This window comes from Alligator mississippiensis, chromosome 4 (assembly GCF_030867095.1).
Source record: "Alligator mississippiensis isolate rAllMis1 chromosome 4, rAllMis1, whole genome shotgun sequence".
Taxonomy (NCBI): Eukaryota; Metazoa; Chordata; order Crocodylia; family Alligatoridae; genus Alligator; species Alligator mississippiensis.
Window position 1 is genome coordinate 197,113,059 of NC_081827.1, and position 15,497 is coordinate 197,128,555.

The following is a 15,497-nucleotide window of genomic DNA, read 5'->3' on the forward strand; positions in this document are numbered from 1 at the left end:
TATTAAAAGATATTGTGAAGAACAGATTTGTATACACAACGGGTAGCTTTCAATTTTTTTTTTATTTGGATCACTTAAGTTTGAAAACGTATCCACCAGAACAACTTAGCTTTCCAAACCCCTGAACAGGATTTTAGCAAAGTAATTCCTGCTGCTTTTAATGGAAGGGTACAACAACTCTTTCAAATCCCCAGCATAGATGAGGCACCCCTGGACAAAATTCCAGCCCGGCAGGTTTGAAATTGGTGCCAAAAGAGGAAGCATATACAGCTGCTAGCTGCACTGCATTTGTCCCAGGAACATACAGAAGACCTCAAGGGATGTTGAAACAGCACCTTCCGTAAAGATTTACATGATAGAAAGTGCAAAGACTCAATCCAGAAAAAAAAGTCCATGCCTCATTAATTGTGTTGAGTTCAGTAGGACCATTCACCTGCACAAGCGCATGTGTAAAGGTTTCAACCATCCTTGCACATGGACCTTCTAGGACTTCAGCGCAGGGAACCACTGTATGTGTTCAGCTCTGCTGTGAGGGCAGACATGTTTGAAGCATTCAGGCCCACATTTTTAAGGAGCCTTCTAGGCAGGTTGTAATACTTCCTTCCCAGTCAGTTTTTGGACACAGGCATGGCTTGGCAGATAAAACCTCCGCTTTTTATCTGCTGTACGGCCAAGAATCCTGTTCTGGAACGAGAAGCGCAGCCCACCTCTACTGTGCGATTCTCCCTCCATTAGCCTCCGATTTAGTCTTGCCTTAATGTCTTAATGTGCCTTAATGTGTCAGTGAACGAAGAGTATCCGGGTTGGCACCGCATTGGTCTAGAGCAGGAGTGGGCAAAATGCGGCCTGGGAGCTAGATGCAGCCAGCCAAGCCATTCTATCCGGCCCACGGGGCCCCCCCAGAATTAAGAAAATTAATATTTATCTGCCCCTGGCTGCCTGTCATGCAGCCCTCGATGGCTTGCCAAAACTCAGTAAGCAGCCTTCCGCCCAAAATCATTGCCCGCCCCTGGTCTAAAGGCAAAAAGGAATCAGGCCCCGCGGTGCAAATGGTATCTTTTATTAGACCAACTAGATTTTTGCAACAAAAAAAAATTCTTTAAAGAAATGTTAAAGCAATTAAAGACTTTTTTTTCCAAAAATCTAGTTGGCCTACTAAAAGATACCACCTCTAGCACAAGCCAGTGAACCAAGACATCCACCGACCCGAAGCTGTAACAGGGCAAACTTCATACAAGCGGCGCCATTAGGCCTGGCTGCAAGCACGCTCCCAGCCCGCCTGCGGGTTATGGGGGCTGCATTTCAGGTTTTCCCTCCCTCCCTCAGCTTTTATTGACCTCTGGATGAAAATGTGAACCCTAGCGGGTGCTGAAAACACCTCTCCCTCTCCTCTTGGGCTCCTTCAGCTGGAAGCCAGGGCTCAGCCTGCAGGCAGGCCGCGCAGAGAGCTGAGGGGGCAGGGGAAGGGGGCGTCGGGAAGAGGCAAACAGAGGCTCTTGTGTTGCATCCGTGGCACAGCAGCCGGGGAGAAGTTTACGAGCCGCAGCCAATGGCTGGCGCTGGAGGGGAGCCCGGCCGGCCTGCTCTCCCCGCCTGGGCTGAAGTCAGGAGTGAAATATGAGCTCTGCCCCCCCGAAGCGAGCGGCCGAGGGAACACGCGCAGGCCGCCCGAACAAAAGCCGGAACCCGCGGGCGCCTCCTCTGCAGCTCGGGCAGGGCCGGGCCGGGCAGCGCCTCCCGCCCAGGGGTGGGCAGGCGGCAGGCTTTAAGAGCCGGCGGGGCGGCGGCGCGGCACGGCGCGGCGCGCAGGGGCAGCCATGGGGGAGGACGGCGCGCAGGCGGAGCGGAGCAGCGCCCCGGCCCTGCCGGAGCCCAGCGCCAGCCCGGAGCCGCCCGGCAGCCCGGGCGCGGGCGAGGCGATCCGGGACAGCTCGCAGGTGAACGCCATCACGGTGCTGACGCTGCTGGACAAGCTGGTGCACATGCTGGACTCGGTGCAGGAGAAGCAGGAGGCGATGGAGCAGCGGCAGATCGAGCTGGAGGGCTCGGTCAAGGGCATCCAGGGCGACCTGAGCAAGCTGTGCAAGCACCACACGTCCACCAGCAATGCCGTGAGCAAGCTGCTGGAGAAGTCGCGCAAGGTCAGCGCCCACACGCGCGAGGTGCGCGAGCGCATGGACCGCCAGTGCGCCCAGGTCAAGCGGCTGGAGAGCAACCACGCGCAGCTGCTGCGCCGCAACCACTTCAAGGTGCTCATCTTCCAGGTCAGAGCCGGCCCCGCACTGCGGGGGGGTGGGGGGGAGCCGTCTGCACACAGGGGTGTCACCTCCCGCTGCCTCGTCCCAATCTGCCAGCCACCTGCCTCCCCCCGTGGGCTGGCGCAGGAAGGACAGGCAGAGTCTGGCGGGTAAAACCTCTGCTTTTTGTATCTGCCCCCGGCCAGCTCCTGTTCTGGATGAGCCAGCGCAGCCCGCCTCTACCTGTGATTCGCCCTCCAAACTCTTCGCGTCAGTGAACGGAGGCCTTCACTGGCTAATTCATCAGGGGTGCATCCACACGTTCATTAATGTACTTTACATACTGCGCATTTAGTTTAGTACTTCCTTAATCAAGTACCAGTTAAATGCGCACTACCCAAAGCAGTGCACGGTGCATGGTTATTTAGTGATGCTTGCTGCGCATTAATCTAATAACGCCGCACCATGGGCTGTTAGCATGGTTTCTGTCATGACCTGCTACCAGTGTTATTAGGCTGTTATTATACTATAGCACAGTGTTATTAGGCTAATGTGGAGTAAGTGTCTCACATAGACACACCCAGTTTACAGCCAGCCTTTGCCCGTGGTCCTGGCTGATGGTAGAACTCGGCTGCTTTGAGGCTCCATCCCTTTGTGGGAAGGTGGGCCTCTCTCATAACTCCTCCAGGCCTCCTGGCTGCAGCCCCAGGGGAATGGGAAGGTGGCTGAAGATGTTACCTCCTCCAATGCTCAGCCTTTGCACAGTCAAGCACCATCTCCACTGCTGCTTCTTCTTGAACCACCACTGGTTCCTTCCCAGTCAGGCCTGTGGAAGATCCTCCAGTCAAGAGCTTCTCAAAAAGGGTGGCCCACTGGTAACAGGGAAGGAGTTCAGGGTGTGGCCTGCCTCTGCTGTTCAGGGAGGGGATTCACCTTGACTCACTGCTGAGAAATGCAAGCAGCGGAGCTGCACAGATCTGGGCAACTGCGTGCCAAGCACAGGCCTTCCAGAAAAGGGGCTGGTGACTATCAGCCATCTGGATGTGTGCACTTCCCTCTGGCCATACTTTTGTCGGCTCAGAGCTGCAAGTGTATTCAGATAGAAAGCAATTAAACTTACTGCCTCCGTGCTCTATATGTAATTCCTTTTGGAGTTTCAGACATTTTTCAGGTCAGTGCTGCTGTGATCACTTACAGAAGACACTATGCCTGTGGGGTCTCTGGGGAATCCTTTTTTCCAGTTAAATATTACCCCTGTGATTCATACGCACATCTGATCTGCATGCAGTATATGCTTTTTTATTTTTTGGTATGGACACGTGTACCCACTTTTCCTGATCTGTGCTGGCAATGCACTCCCCCTAATGCAGCGCCATGCTTCCTTCCTGATTTATACACGTATCACAAATATTTATCTCTGGGGGGGAAGGGTTCTTAGCACTCAGGTCCACTATCCCAGCATGTTCTGTCAACCATACAGATGCACTTTGCATAGGATTGCTGCTCGTGACATAAAGACAAAACACATTCTTTATCATTGTACAGTAGTACTATATTACTTGTATCCATAGCTTTACCACTTCAGAATTACTAAGACCCAGTGAATACACATTCATGCCTAGCAGGTGGGTCACATTAAACAGAGGCAACAATTCTTGTACAAAGCATGCACAGAAACTGCATTTCACCAGCCAATTCATATTCCCTTCTCCACAGGATGTGGAAGGGGAAGGAATCCATGGCTGCTGTTATGCTTTCATCCCAGGGAAGCATGTGGAAACTTTGAGTAAAGATTGTGGAGAGAAATCTTTAACTCTTTCAGGGCTTAGCCAAGGAAAAAAGGCACACCGGTTTTTTACATCAAAATCAATATTTGGTGTATTAGGATTACTTGTTGCCAGGAATAAAAATTGCAACTTTTAATTTGTAGGTCTGCTCCAGTCCATTCAGAGATCTCGTAAGCCAGTTATAAAACTTAGCTTTCTGGGTGGAAGGCTTTCAGTGGTATGAACAGTTTGCATATTTTCTCCTTTTTAAGCAATGATCTGGATTGCTTTCAACATGAACTTTAACTGAATACAGGGTGTGCCTTTTACTCAAAAAAAAAAAAAAAAATTACATTAGATTCTGCTCCAGGAAAAAGCTGTCTGGATTTCAGCTAGTTAAAAGAAAAAGTACAATTTTAAACATTTCATGTAAACACTATTTTAGATTATCTGTCATGTTTTTTTGATCAAGTAGTACCAGGTTTAAAGAATTGGAGGACCTGATTAAATCCGGTGCCTTGGGAAAGGAAAGACCCCACCTTGTTGCTTATTGTTCTTCTGAAGCTGTAGTTTACTATTGCGAAGCCAAAGGAAGAAGAGGTCATGATACATTCAGACCTTGTGTACCCCAGGGGCTTTCCTACTACAAAGCAAACTGAAAACTTTTCTGCTCACTAGACACATTGAAATAGATACAGTACCTGGATTTACAAAAGAAATTTAAGAAAATATTTTGTTATAATTAAAAACACTACTAACTGATAGGGATTCCAATTCTGTACCTCAGTAGTGGCTAGCATCACTGAATTTTAACCTAGAGTTCAAACACCTTGAATTCAGAATTGATCCCATCTCCAACTTCAGTTTTGATTTGATCCAAAGTTATCTTTATATTATTTCAGTTGCATCCAGAGACCTCTGTCGGAATCGGGAGTTAATTATGCTGCAGCATAGTTTAAACACGATCAATCCCTTCTCCAGAGAACTTGCATTCTAGGATTATGACAAGACACAACAGGTGGAAGAAATAGACAAAAGGATGGGGGACGGGTGAGATAACAATAAACCAAACATATTTGGTATAAAATTTGATTATTCCAGTTCACCCACTGCCTATTCGTTATCTGCTGAGAGTGCTTTGCAGGAGTTAAGACAGAGGATTGTCTTAAGGAGAGAGTTAAAGGAGAACAGGGCAGTGGCTTGATAGGACTTATTTTTAAATATTCTTAAAAGTCTAAAGTTGTTTGAGTCTGGGAGTTTGGCATAAGCCTTTCTTAAATATCTGGTTCCAAAATGCATTACTGATCACAAAAATGAATCAAATAAATGTATGCTTATTCCAGTGAGCGTTGGCAAATTAAAAATCAGCCTTTTCAATTCAGTGTATCACTCAGAAATACCTTTGTGCAGAAGGATGTCTGTTTCCAATCTCCCTTCCATGGGTATAATGAGTGTTGTTATCCCCTGGATTCCAACCTGATGGAAAACCAATATACTGTAAATAGAAAGAGAATCGGGCCCGATGCTTTCATTTAACAAAGAAGAATCGTGTTTAACTTCAATAGCAATATTGCTAAGAGGCTATAATACTTCCCGTCAGTAACACAAGCCAGCTGTTATAGCAGCTTGGGTGCCTCTTGGACAGAAAGCTGAAGCAAAGTCCTCTGGCCTATCACATTTGAGTGGCTGGTGTGAAATAGCTGTTTGGAGGGGTTGGAATTTTCTGCAGCAGGAGCAACACCAGGGCTTGGGCTGTCGGTGATAATTGGAGAGCCTGGGATTTTCCAGTTTGGAGACTGTGCTGTTCCCTTTGCCAGCTCTGCTCTGCTCCAGGGAGTGGACTGACCACACCCTACAGAACATTTACGCTCTTTGCCATGATGCTTTTCTTTTGCCCATGTCATTCCTGCAATAAGGTTGCTCAACACTTACCTGCCTGCAGATCTCCCCAGAAAGCTCTTTATGTGGTCTCTTTCAGAGAAGTCTGATGGAGCAAAGAGGTGTTATTCTCTAGGCCAGAGGTAGGCAACCCCTAGTACACATGGCAGTGTGGCATGCAAAGGCATTTTGCATGGCATGCACACCTTGGGGCAGACAGCGGAGTAACTATGAGGGCCCAATCCTTGTTATCCCAGCCCCTTCCCCATTATCTACCCCAAGGCATGTGCCAGTAACAAGCCAAACTGGGGTTCTGTGGACCCCAGTGCAGCCACTTGCAGCCTTTCCGCTGCCTGCTGCAAGCAGCCCAGGCTCCATGGCAGATAGCAGGGGCCTGCCCAGGGTCTGGCCAGCTGTGGCAGGCAGCTGGGAAACTACAAGTAGCTGCATCAGGGTCCACGGAGCCCCAGCCTGGCTCTTTGCTGGTGGCACGTGTATGTGGTACTTGGGACAGAAAGTGGGGAAGGGGCTGGGGCTGTACTGCCACAAGATTCAGGCCCCTCGCAACCCCACTGGCTATCCACCCCTTGGCACGCAAAGATCTGATAAGTTGAGGTTGTGGGTGTTTTTGGCACGCTACCCAAAAACGTTGCTGACCCTGGCTCTAGGCTATCCTATTTACAAAAGAATTGTAATAGGAAAAACAACAAAAGGGTGGGTCCATTTATGTACAGCTGTAGATCAAGAGCTTTCAAAAGGTCTGGGAAAGAGGGAATTAATTGGCTGCTATCAGACAGTGGGTAATGTCAAGTGTGTAAAAACAGGAATTCAGGTGCATGCCAAATTTGTTTAGTTTGTGTTGTGAGAATTTGTTATTCATCATTTTAAAAAATTATTTAAATTTCATGCTATAGGTTTGTCATTAAGGACTTGGCTTCTGGACTTTAGGGGGGAAACAATGTAAAAAATGAAAGCAGAGATTTGTGACTTGATTCTGAATTTTTCATGCAACCCAAATGTCTTCTTATTTAATAAGAACATTGGGTGCATATGAAACACATGACTGAGCTTGAGGTTTGCATTTCACAAAGATGTGCTGCAACTTGTTAGAATCGGATTTCCATCAACATACACAGATTGAAGGCCTTTTGGAAAAATGTTAGCAATTTACATATTGTATATTCAAATAGCTTTCTCCTCTTGGATATTCTGGATTGTTCCCAGTTTGCATATGTTTCTTTAATTGGTGCCATCTTTTTTAAAAAAGTTGTTATATCCACACATTTGAGGAGGCAAAAATTGTAACACATACCATAAGTGGCATGGCACTTCAACAAAACACTGAAATGACTGTTCTCAAATCCTTATTAAGCTTTAGCATTGTTCCTTTCTCTGCTGCTGTAACCACACGACCAGCATGATCTTTTATCTGCAAGGGTAAAATTCCAAATCAAGAGGACTACTACTTAATTTTTTCTGTGTAAGGTCTTGTTCATTTGTGTTAAAATTACAGCTTGGGGTGGCCGGTAAACTACTATTCAAGCCTCCCCCCCACCCCCCCTCACTGCATTTAGTAAACATTTGATCCTGAAATGAAGAGACCAAGGGAAAGCTGTAAGATATTACCTAGTTAGTTATATTTTGTTGCTTGGATCAGTATAATAATCTTTTGGAAGGTGCCTTCATGCACAAAAATATCAAAGAACTAAGGGAAAGTAAACAAAGCATGGATTATGGCCTGAAGCTATGCTATTACTACATTTGTTGCTAAACCTTTCACTGGTATACTGCTATGCTGATGGATGACATAACATACCCTGCATGCATCTACAAATTCAGAGCAGCAAAGTAGTCTTAGGAAAGTAAAATTAATTGCAGCTGTTCTGATCTGTTTAATCCTCTCTCAGCAGAACCCAGAACTTCATTCAGCAAAATAGTATTTGGAATATTAGATTTAATCATCTAGTCACCATCTGCACATATATTGGGTCTACTACAGGCTTTGCCCCAAGGCAGAAGACCCAGTTTTGCAAATTTCAGTGGGAAGTCCCACATCTGAAGGCCTTTCAGGATTGTGCCAAAATTTATGGCAAAAAAAAAATCACAAAGGGAATCACTACTGTGTTTAGCAACAATAAGTGATTGTTGTCAGGCAGGGATTGAGCATGAGCTTGCATTTATCTCCTCATACTTGGCTTGTCTCTTCATACTGCAGGGCAGCATTCAAAGGATCTTGCAGCACCCCGAGCGGCTTGGTACCTAGCCTGAGAATCACTGGTCTGGAGTGAAAAGTTACTGTGGGGGAGAAGGTGGAGGGGAAATCACCTCTTAACTTGATCTCAGCATTGCATTTATATAGGATATATCAGCAAATACTTTGGTTATCTGTTTGGTTTGATAAATAATAGCAATAACTTCAATTTATAGGACCTTCCATCCAAGGTCCCCACAGTTCTTTACAACCACAAATTTTCACACCATTCACTGAAACAGCATCATCATCTCTGTTTTCCAGAAGAGAAACAGGCACTAAGGTCAGCGTGCACAAGACCCCCACAGGAAGTTTAGACAGAAAAGGGAATACAGTCCAGATTTCCTAATTCCCAGTGCAGTCATTTAGGTACAGTGTCATCCATCTCCAACTCTAATTGAATAACCGGCTGATTATGGAAATTTAGAGAAGTTATGAATTTTTGTATGTGGGGTGGGGGGGCAGAGAATCAGTCCCCTCAGCCTTTTTTTTTCCCTTTTCTTTTCTCTGAAATCTGCTATACTTTGATTCAACATGAAAATTTTAGCAGTGTTATTAGATTGATGCCACTATCTACAGCATTATCTTGCATCTGGATTAGATTGATTACACAATCAATTTCATGAAACTAGTTTGCTGTTAAATATTTTTAAAGGGCCTGCTCTATCCTTATTTAGACAAAGTTGCCATTAAAAGGTCAAAAGAAAATGTGTTTGAGTAAGGAAGTCATGGTTTGGTTTTTGTACTTTGTCATTCAGGTTTTAAAATAAATCTTAAAAAATCTTAACAAATTAGTTTACAAAGGGTTGTCTGAAGCTGTGGAATCTGTTTGCTCTTTTCTGTTCAGCCTCATATACCTGAATGCTGGAATATTCAGAATTATAAGTAACCCTTAAGTGCCTTGTTTGTGAAAGAATATGCAAGAGTGGGGTTTTATGTGATTTATACTTTGTTCTCCAGATAGTTGCAATGGGGTCCAATCCTAGTTATATCTATGCACACAGTCCAGATTTCTGTAACCAGATTACAGAAAATTATAAACATTTGCATTTCATTACAAATTATTTTGGCTTTTTACAGCTGGAGCAGTAAATAGTTGCTCACCAGTCGCTGCAAATTAAGTTAAAATCATAAGACTACATACCGTGCCAATGTATTTTTAGCCTTCAGCACAAAAATAGAATGTCTTTACATGTATGCGTATGGCAAGAAGAATGCGTGTTTTATTAGAATTCCACCATGGAAAATGTACAGAGTATTTTGGGCATGTTGTTTGTACATGTTTGTTATTAAATGTTGGTTCAAGAAGGTACAAGAAACAACTAAATTATAAAATCATATCAAAATATTTGACAAAGGCAATTCCTTTTGCATTCTTGAAATATATTCACTTCACACATATTTAAAACACAATTGTCAAGAAATATTCTTTGAGTGTATTACACACGCACACACACACATACATACATATATATATATATACACACACACGCACACACACACATACATACATATATATATATATACACACGCACACACACACACACATACATACATATATATATATATACACACGCACACACACACATACATATATATACACACGCACACACACACGCACACACACACATACATACATATATATATATATATACACGCACGCGCACACACACGCACACACATTGTATTCCCATGAGGGCCACATAGTGAGCTGGCAGCAAAGGAACCTGACTTTTTATTATTATTTCAAAGAAACAAACCACATACAAAAGGCAGTTTGGCATTTTCTGTGCATTCATGCAGTCATCCCAATGCAGCCTCACCAGCAATTGTAACCCAAGAGACTATTCTCTCTAGGGGATCACACCATATGCTCAATCCTGAGCTAATGAGCAAAAGCTTTGAAGTTCATACACTGCTTGGTTATTTTGTCCTCTCCCCCTTCAGTGTAGTCTCTTGCCCACTGGGAACAGATCTGAGACCATCACATTTAGCATTTAGTGCTTTCTCTTCCTAAAGATGTTATGAATTTTTGCCTGCTGTATGTAACAGTAAGGGTTTTCTCATAAGCCTTGTCTGGTTAAAAATGATAGCATAAGTACTATAAATACAGAGTATCCATATAATTCAATGGTAACTAACTTGATAGAAAAAGTAACAGAGGTAGGGTTTGGAATCTCTCTTTGGACTACTCATGTTATAAGGCCCTGTACTCAGTAGTAGTTGTAGGATGAGCTCCTTAATGTCTAGTTTTAGCTCTTTTTCTTACCTAACCTCTTCTTCATTTACAAGCTCTTATGATTCCTCCTGGAATATTTCCATTCCCCGTTCTTTTTTGGGTGTAAAAAGTACAAATATTCCTCTTTTCACTGAGGTATGAAGACTACTTATTCCCTATGCCACATAATGATTAATTTATTTGCTACAGCAGTCCATTCACAGCATCTGACAAAATAGGCTGTAATCTAGGAAAGTTCATGCCTCTCTGAACAAGTTAGTCTAGCAGGGGCCAATCTTTTTGGTAGGCATGTCACAAATTAGCCCCGCAACCTTCCCAAGTACTTTTGTGATCCCTTCTTGCCCAATTTGCTGTTCGGCTTTCTGCTCCCTGCCTCGTGTTCCTCAACTAAGCCACTGTTCTTCCTCCTGTCCTGTGCTCCCTGCCTGATCTGATGCTCTGCTTTCTGTTCTCCGCTCTGTCTGCCACAGTGCTGCCTCCCCATTGTGCCATGTGTTACACTGCAGGTTGGCCACCTCAAGTTAGCTTCTGAGGTGTTGCCCTGCCCTGCCTTCTGCCTAACTTCAGATTGACATGATTCTATCTTTCTCTATACAGTGGTGGTTGGCTGTGTTAGCCTGAAGTCAGGCAGGCTTCATCGGATGGTAACTGTTCATAGCATCTCATCTGACAAAAGAGGTTGTTACCTCCAAAAGCTCATGCCTCTGAATCAGTTGGTCTCATAGGGCATGTCCAGACGTGCATGGACGTTTGGTTCCCCAGGGACAAATAGCAATGGCGCACCTTGCACCACCACTACTTGTCCCCAAGGAACACCTGTGCCATATGCGTTTTAATGCACAGCAAGTTGCCCCGGAAGGGGTAGAAGAGATTGGGGCCAGCACTGTGTTGAGCCCAGCAGCCTTACCTGGAGTCCTGGGGACCTCCTGGGACTGCAGCTGCACCAATTCTGCTGTGCAGAGCCTGGCTAGCAGCAGAGTGCAACTCCTGACAGCCCAGCTCTGCTTTTCAGCAACATGCACTGTGTGTGTAAGTTGCTCTGTTCCCCCTCCCCCCCACACCTTTTTTTTTTTTTTTTACCCCTGAATATCCAGGAGTCAAAAAAATAAAACATGGAAAAAAAACCTAGTGTAATGCATCCTCAGGCAGTACGCCCTTGCAGCATGGAGAACACCGGACTGTGCAGTATGTGGCGCCGCAAACTTGTTTGCAGCACCACATACCGTACAATCACACTCTGCTCTGCCTTCTGCCAAGCTGTACATTAGAATGCTTCACAGCGTTTTGAGTGGTTTGTTACTGGTTAAATATACCAAAACAAAAAAAAAATGCTTTTTCCTTCATTTCCGGGGAGGAAAGGGAAGTGGGAGGGGGTAAATATAATTTTTCAGCTCTGTGTTTTGTTTATCAAAGTTGTGAGCCATGCACTGTGCAACTTAAAAGTTGTCAATTCTTTCAGGAGGAAAATGAGATTCCTGCCAGTGTTTTTGCAAAAGAACCTGTTCCCAGTATCACAGAAGGGAAGGAAGAACTTGAAGATGAGAACAAGACTCTGGAAGAAACCTTGCATACAGTGGAGCTGTCATCAGATGATGAAATGCCTCATGATGAAAATGGTCTGGACGACAGTGCAGATGAAAAGGGAGAATCCAGAGCTGAGAAAATAAAAAGATCAAGCCTCAAGAAAGTGGACAGTCTCAAGAAAGCATTTTCCCGCCAAAACATTGAGAAAAAGATGAACAAGATCGGCACAAAGATAGTCTCTGCTGAGCGGAGAGAGAAGATTAAGAAATCACTTACTCCACATCACCAGAAATCCACTTCAAAGAGTTCCTCTTTCAAAGTGTCCCCCCTCACATTCAACGTGAAGAAAGTCCGTGAAGGAGAGACCCCTGCTGAAAATGAGGAGAAACCACCAGAAACTACAAGCAGTGATCAAGCTGTGAATGATGAGGAGACCTCATTCACTGAGGCATACTCAGAGTTGACACCTACCACTTCTATAACAGAGGAGGACAAAGCAATAGTCGATTCCTTTGAGAAGGAACCCAGGGAGGAAGGAGGGAGCAAAAGGATAAGCAACACCATTGAGCTTTCAATTGTTGAAGATGATGATGAGTATGGAACAGCACCAGAATTTTCTAGCCAGAGACAGTATGATGAGAGAAACAAACCAACCAGTGGAGAAACAGAACAGTCTGATGAAGAATCAACCCAAGCTGCTGTTCTCCAGATAGACCAAACAGCATAAAAAAATCTGAGCCTTCTTTTGTGTTCCAAAATACAGTGGTTTTAGTTAAGTGAATAACCAGTGTATATTTCTCCTACACGTAGTCCATATATGATGGTAACGATTGTTTTGTGCGTTGTTTCCTATGCAGTGCTAATTTCTTGCACAGTGTTGGAATGCAGAGTGAACAAAAAGTCAGCTATACAGGCAACCTGCAAGGTGCTCAGTTCCAATTCACCTCCTAAACCAAGCGGGTGGGGTTATTAGTTAAGAGTTCCTGCAGCCAGCTGCAATTGCAGACTATCATGAAGACAACCTGACCAAAAGAGGCAGGCTGATCAGTTGGCTTTAAGTTAAATCAGGGAAGCACATGAATAGTAGTCAAGAAATAATTGGATTACTTCTCCTTACTGCAGAATTCTGTAGCTCTGCAAGTAGTTTTATATGTAGAAGTTATCAATGAGAGCACTTTTATTTAGCTTGCTTTGCCATATCTTTTATATGTTAACTGATTCAATAATTGCTGTATATACATGTATATACTACTTTTGGCAGAGCTCCATTTTACCTTAAGACTAGAAGAGCAGAACCTGCACAAGGTAAAAGTGCCTAAAGTCAATGGGAGCTTGGCAATTGATTTCAGTGGGGCCAGGATTTCATCCACAGTCATTTGTTATTCACTTAATAGAAACAACTGTGTTTATAAGGCAAAGGGAGAGATGATTTTGTGTCTACAACAGTTTATGGAAATAGGTAGCTGACAAAGATGAATGTGTAACTAGTTCAATACTTACAGTGAGATCTGAGGTAAAGCTTGACATGTTGGAAAAAGGCACTAGAAGCAAGGGGTATAATAGAAATGTGGCATTGATATGATGAAAAAGCAAAGGGGCAGAATGTAAAAATAAAAATATAATTCCAGCATAAAAATATACACACTAGAATAGCACAATTTAATGACTACTTATTCCTTAGAACAGTATATTTTTCAAATTTTGCACCTGCACAACTTTGTATCCAAGAATATTTTTAAAACAGAATAATTTATCTATATAAAGATTTTCATATATAAAGCTATATCTATAGAAATGAGTTAACAGTTACAAGGATGTAAGGATAATTTTTAAAAAGGTAAAAAAAAAAAAAAGTTTAAAATTTCTATCAAGGATATTTGAGCATTACAATGTAAGTGTTTTGAACTGCATGGCAAGGATGAGCTATAAATGCCAATTTATACAGGGCTTTGTAATGGCATGAGATTTGATCCTCCACGGATCTGACAACTTTTACTAAGTCTCCCACACATTCTCAAATTATAGGTTACAAGTTTTCAAAATGCATTAAAAATGAGAGCTTACAGAGCAGTGTGTTCACTTGCAATGTTCATTCCCACTACTTACAGATGTTAAAAAAAAAAGGGGGGGGAAGAGCACAATACCTGCCAAGAGTTGCCTTACATCCTTCTTCTTTTTCTTTTTTTTCTTTGTATACTGATAATTCTGCTGTTACATAACATTGCACTAAAATGTTGTTTGCTTAAAGTTGTATTTAGAATCACAAGTTATTCAGAGTTTTCTAAGAAGCAAATATAGTGGCTGAAAGGAAAACCTTTGGGGAATGTTCCCTGCAACCAACAAACAACACTGGAAATTAGCCATTCATCAGAGCATATTTTAAGTAGGCGTGATTAGGGTTTAAGGTTTTTATTACGTGGTATCATACTAGAGCAATCTCTTCAAGAACAATGATGACATAATACACACAGTTACAGTCTTACTTTGTATTAACTACAATGTTGTTCAGTACTTATAACTAAAGATGTGATGACTTGAATAAAAAAAAGAAAAATACTAATAAAATTATGTCAGTGTTTGGGCAAAGCAAATTTTAGAATCTGGCATTGTCTAAATTAAAGACTAAAAATGCCTTACTTGAATTTATATCCCAGTTATCTCTATTACATTTCCTTCCTTATTATCTGTTCATGTTTTGAAATCAAAGCACAGTTTCTCAAATTTAACTTTCCAGACATCACCATGTCAGCAATCCAAAGCACCCAAATATATTCAGACACTTTGGTGAATTAGATAGCTCTATCTGCATTTATTATGCTGCACCACACTTTTAATACTTTAAATGATTCTGCAAGCATAATTGTATTGAACTGTACAGTTTGTTTATTCACACAGATAAACTCATGTCTTTTAGAGTGCCACATAGTCCTTAGCAGACTTAATTTTACTGACAGGCCAAAGCATACATGTTTAACCTTTATAGAGTGGCTGTCAACTTCTTGCAGCCATGAAATACTAGCTGGGGAACACTAACATCATGTTTACATTTCACTTCCAGATATGCCAGTTTTGTTTGTCCTTATAAAAGTTTAATCAAGCAATACCACTGGACACATTTTACAGATCCTGAATTGAATGACATGCTCACCATTCTAAAACAGTCCTTCTTGCTTTGAGGACCAGATGAGTTGTGTTATGGTCAGTCCAAGAAACAGATGCAGCGCACAAGATTAGTCTGTGGACCCAATCCAGCACACTGGGTCAGTCCACGGGCCCAATTTGGCATGCAGGATAGCAGTAGCATTAATTACTGCTGCCACTCCTCTCCCAGCACTACATTTCTGGACCCATGGAGAACCCTAAGGGCTGGGTGATACGGCTGTACAGGATGGTTTTGGACCATAGGCTATATCTCAGTCACCACTGTTCTGAGAGCATTAAAATCCCATTCAATAAGATGATAGGAACTGCAGGTACTTGGCACCTTCAAAAATGAGACCAACAGAAAAGTAGTACAGATAATTATTTTGGGATATATAATGCACGTGGAGATTAATATAATGTCAGACTTAAATTTGTTTCCTAAAGTTTATGTTTATATA

General features: G+C 43.1%; 1 protein-coding gene across 1 annotated transcript; it reads left to right on the plus strand.

The window, feature by feature from the left end:
- Positions 1-1,595: 1,595 nt before the first annotated feature.
- On the plus strand, positions 1,596-14,537 carry CAVIN2 (caveolae associated protein 2). The gene is made up of 2 exons (XM_006272372.4): positions 1,596-2,264; positions 11,831-14,537. The coding sequence occupies exons 1-2, from the start codon at positions 1,818-1,820 to the stop codon at positions 12,620-12,622; spliced, it is 1,239 nt and encodes a 412-aa protein (XP_006272434.1). The 5' UTR covers positions 1,596-1,817; the 3' UTR covers positions 12,623-14,537.
- Positions 14,538-15,497: the final 960 nt, after the last annotated feature.

What these genes read in the sequence shown, in the direction of transcription:
- CAVIN2 (XM_006272372.4), top strand. Translation starts at nt 1,818, where the DNA reads ATGGGGGAGGACGGCGCGCAGGCGGAGCGGAGCAGCGCCCCGGCCCTG. An exon ending in TCAAGGTGCTCATCTTCCAG is followed by an intron (nt 2,265 to 11,830) that starts GTCAGAGCCGGC and finishes CAATTCTTTCAG; the next exon opens with GAGGAAAATGAGATTCCTGC.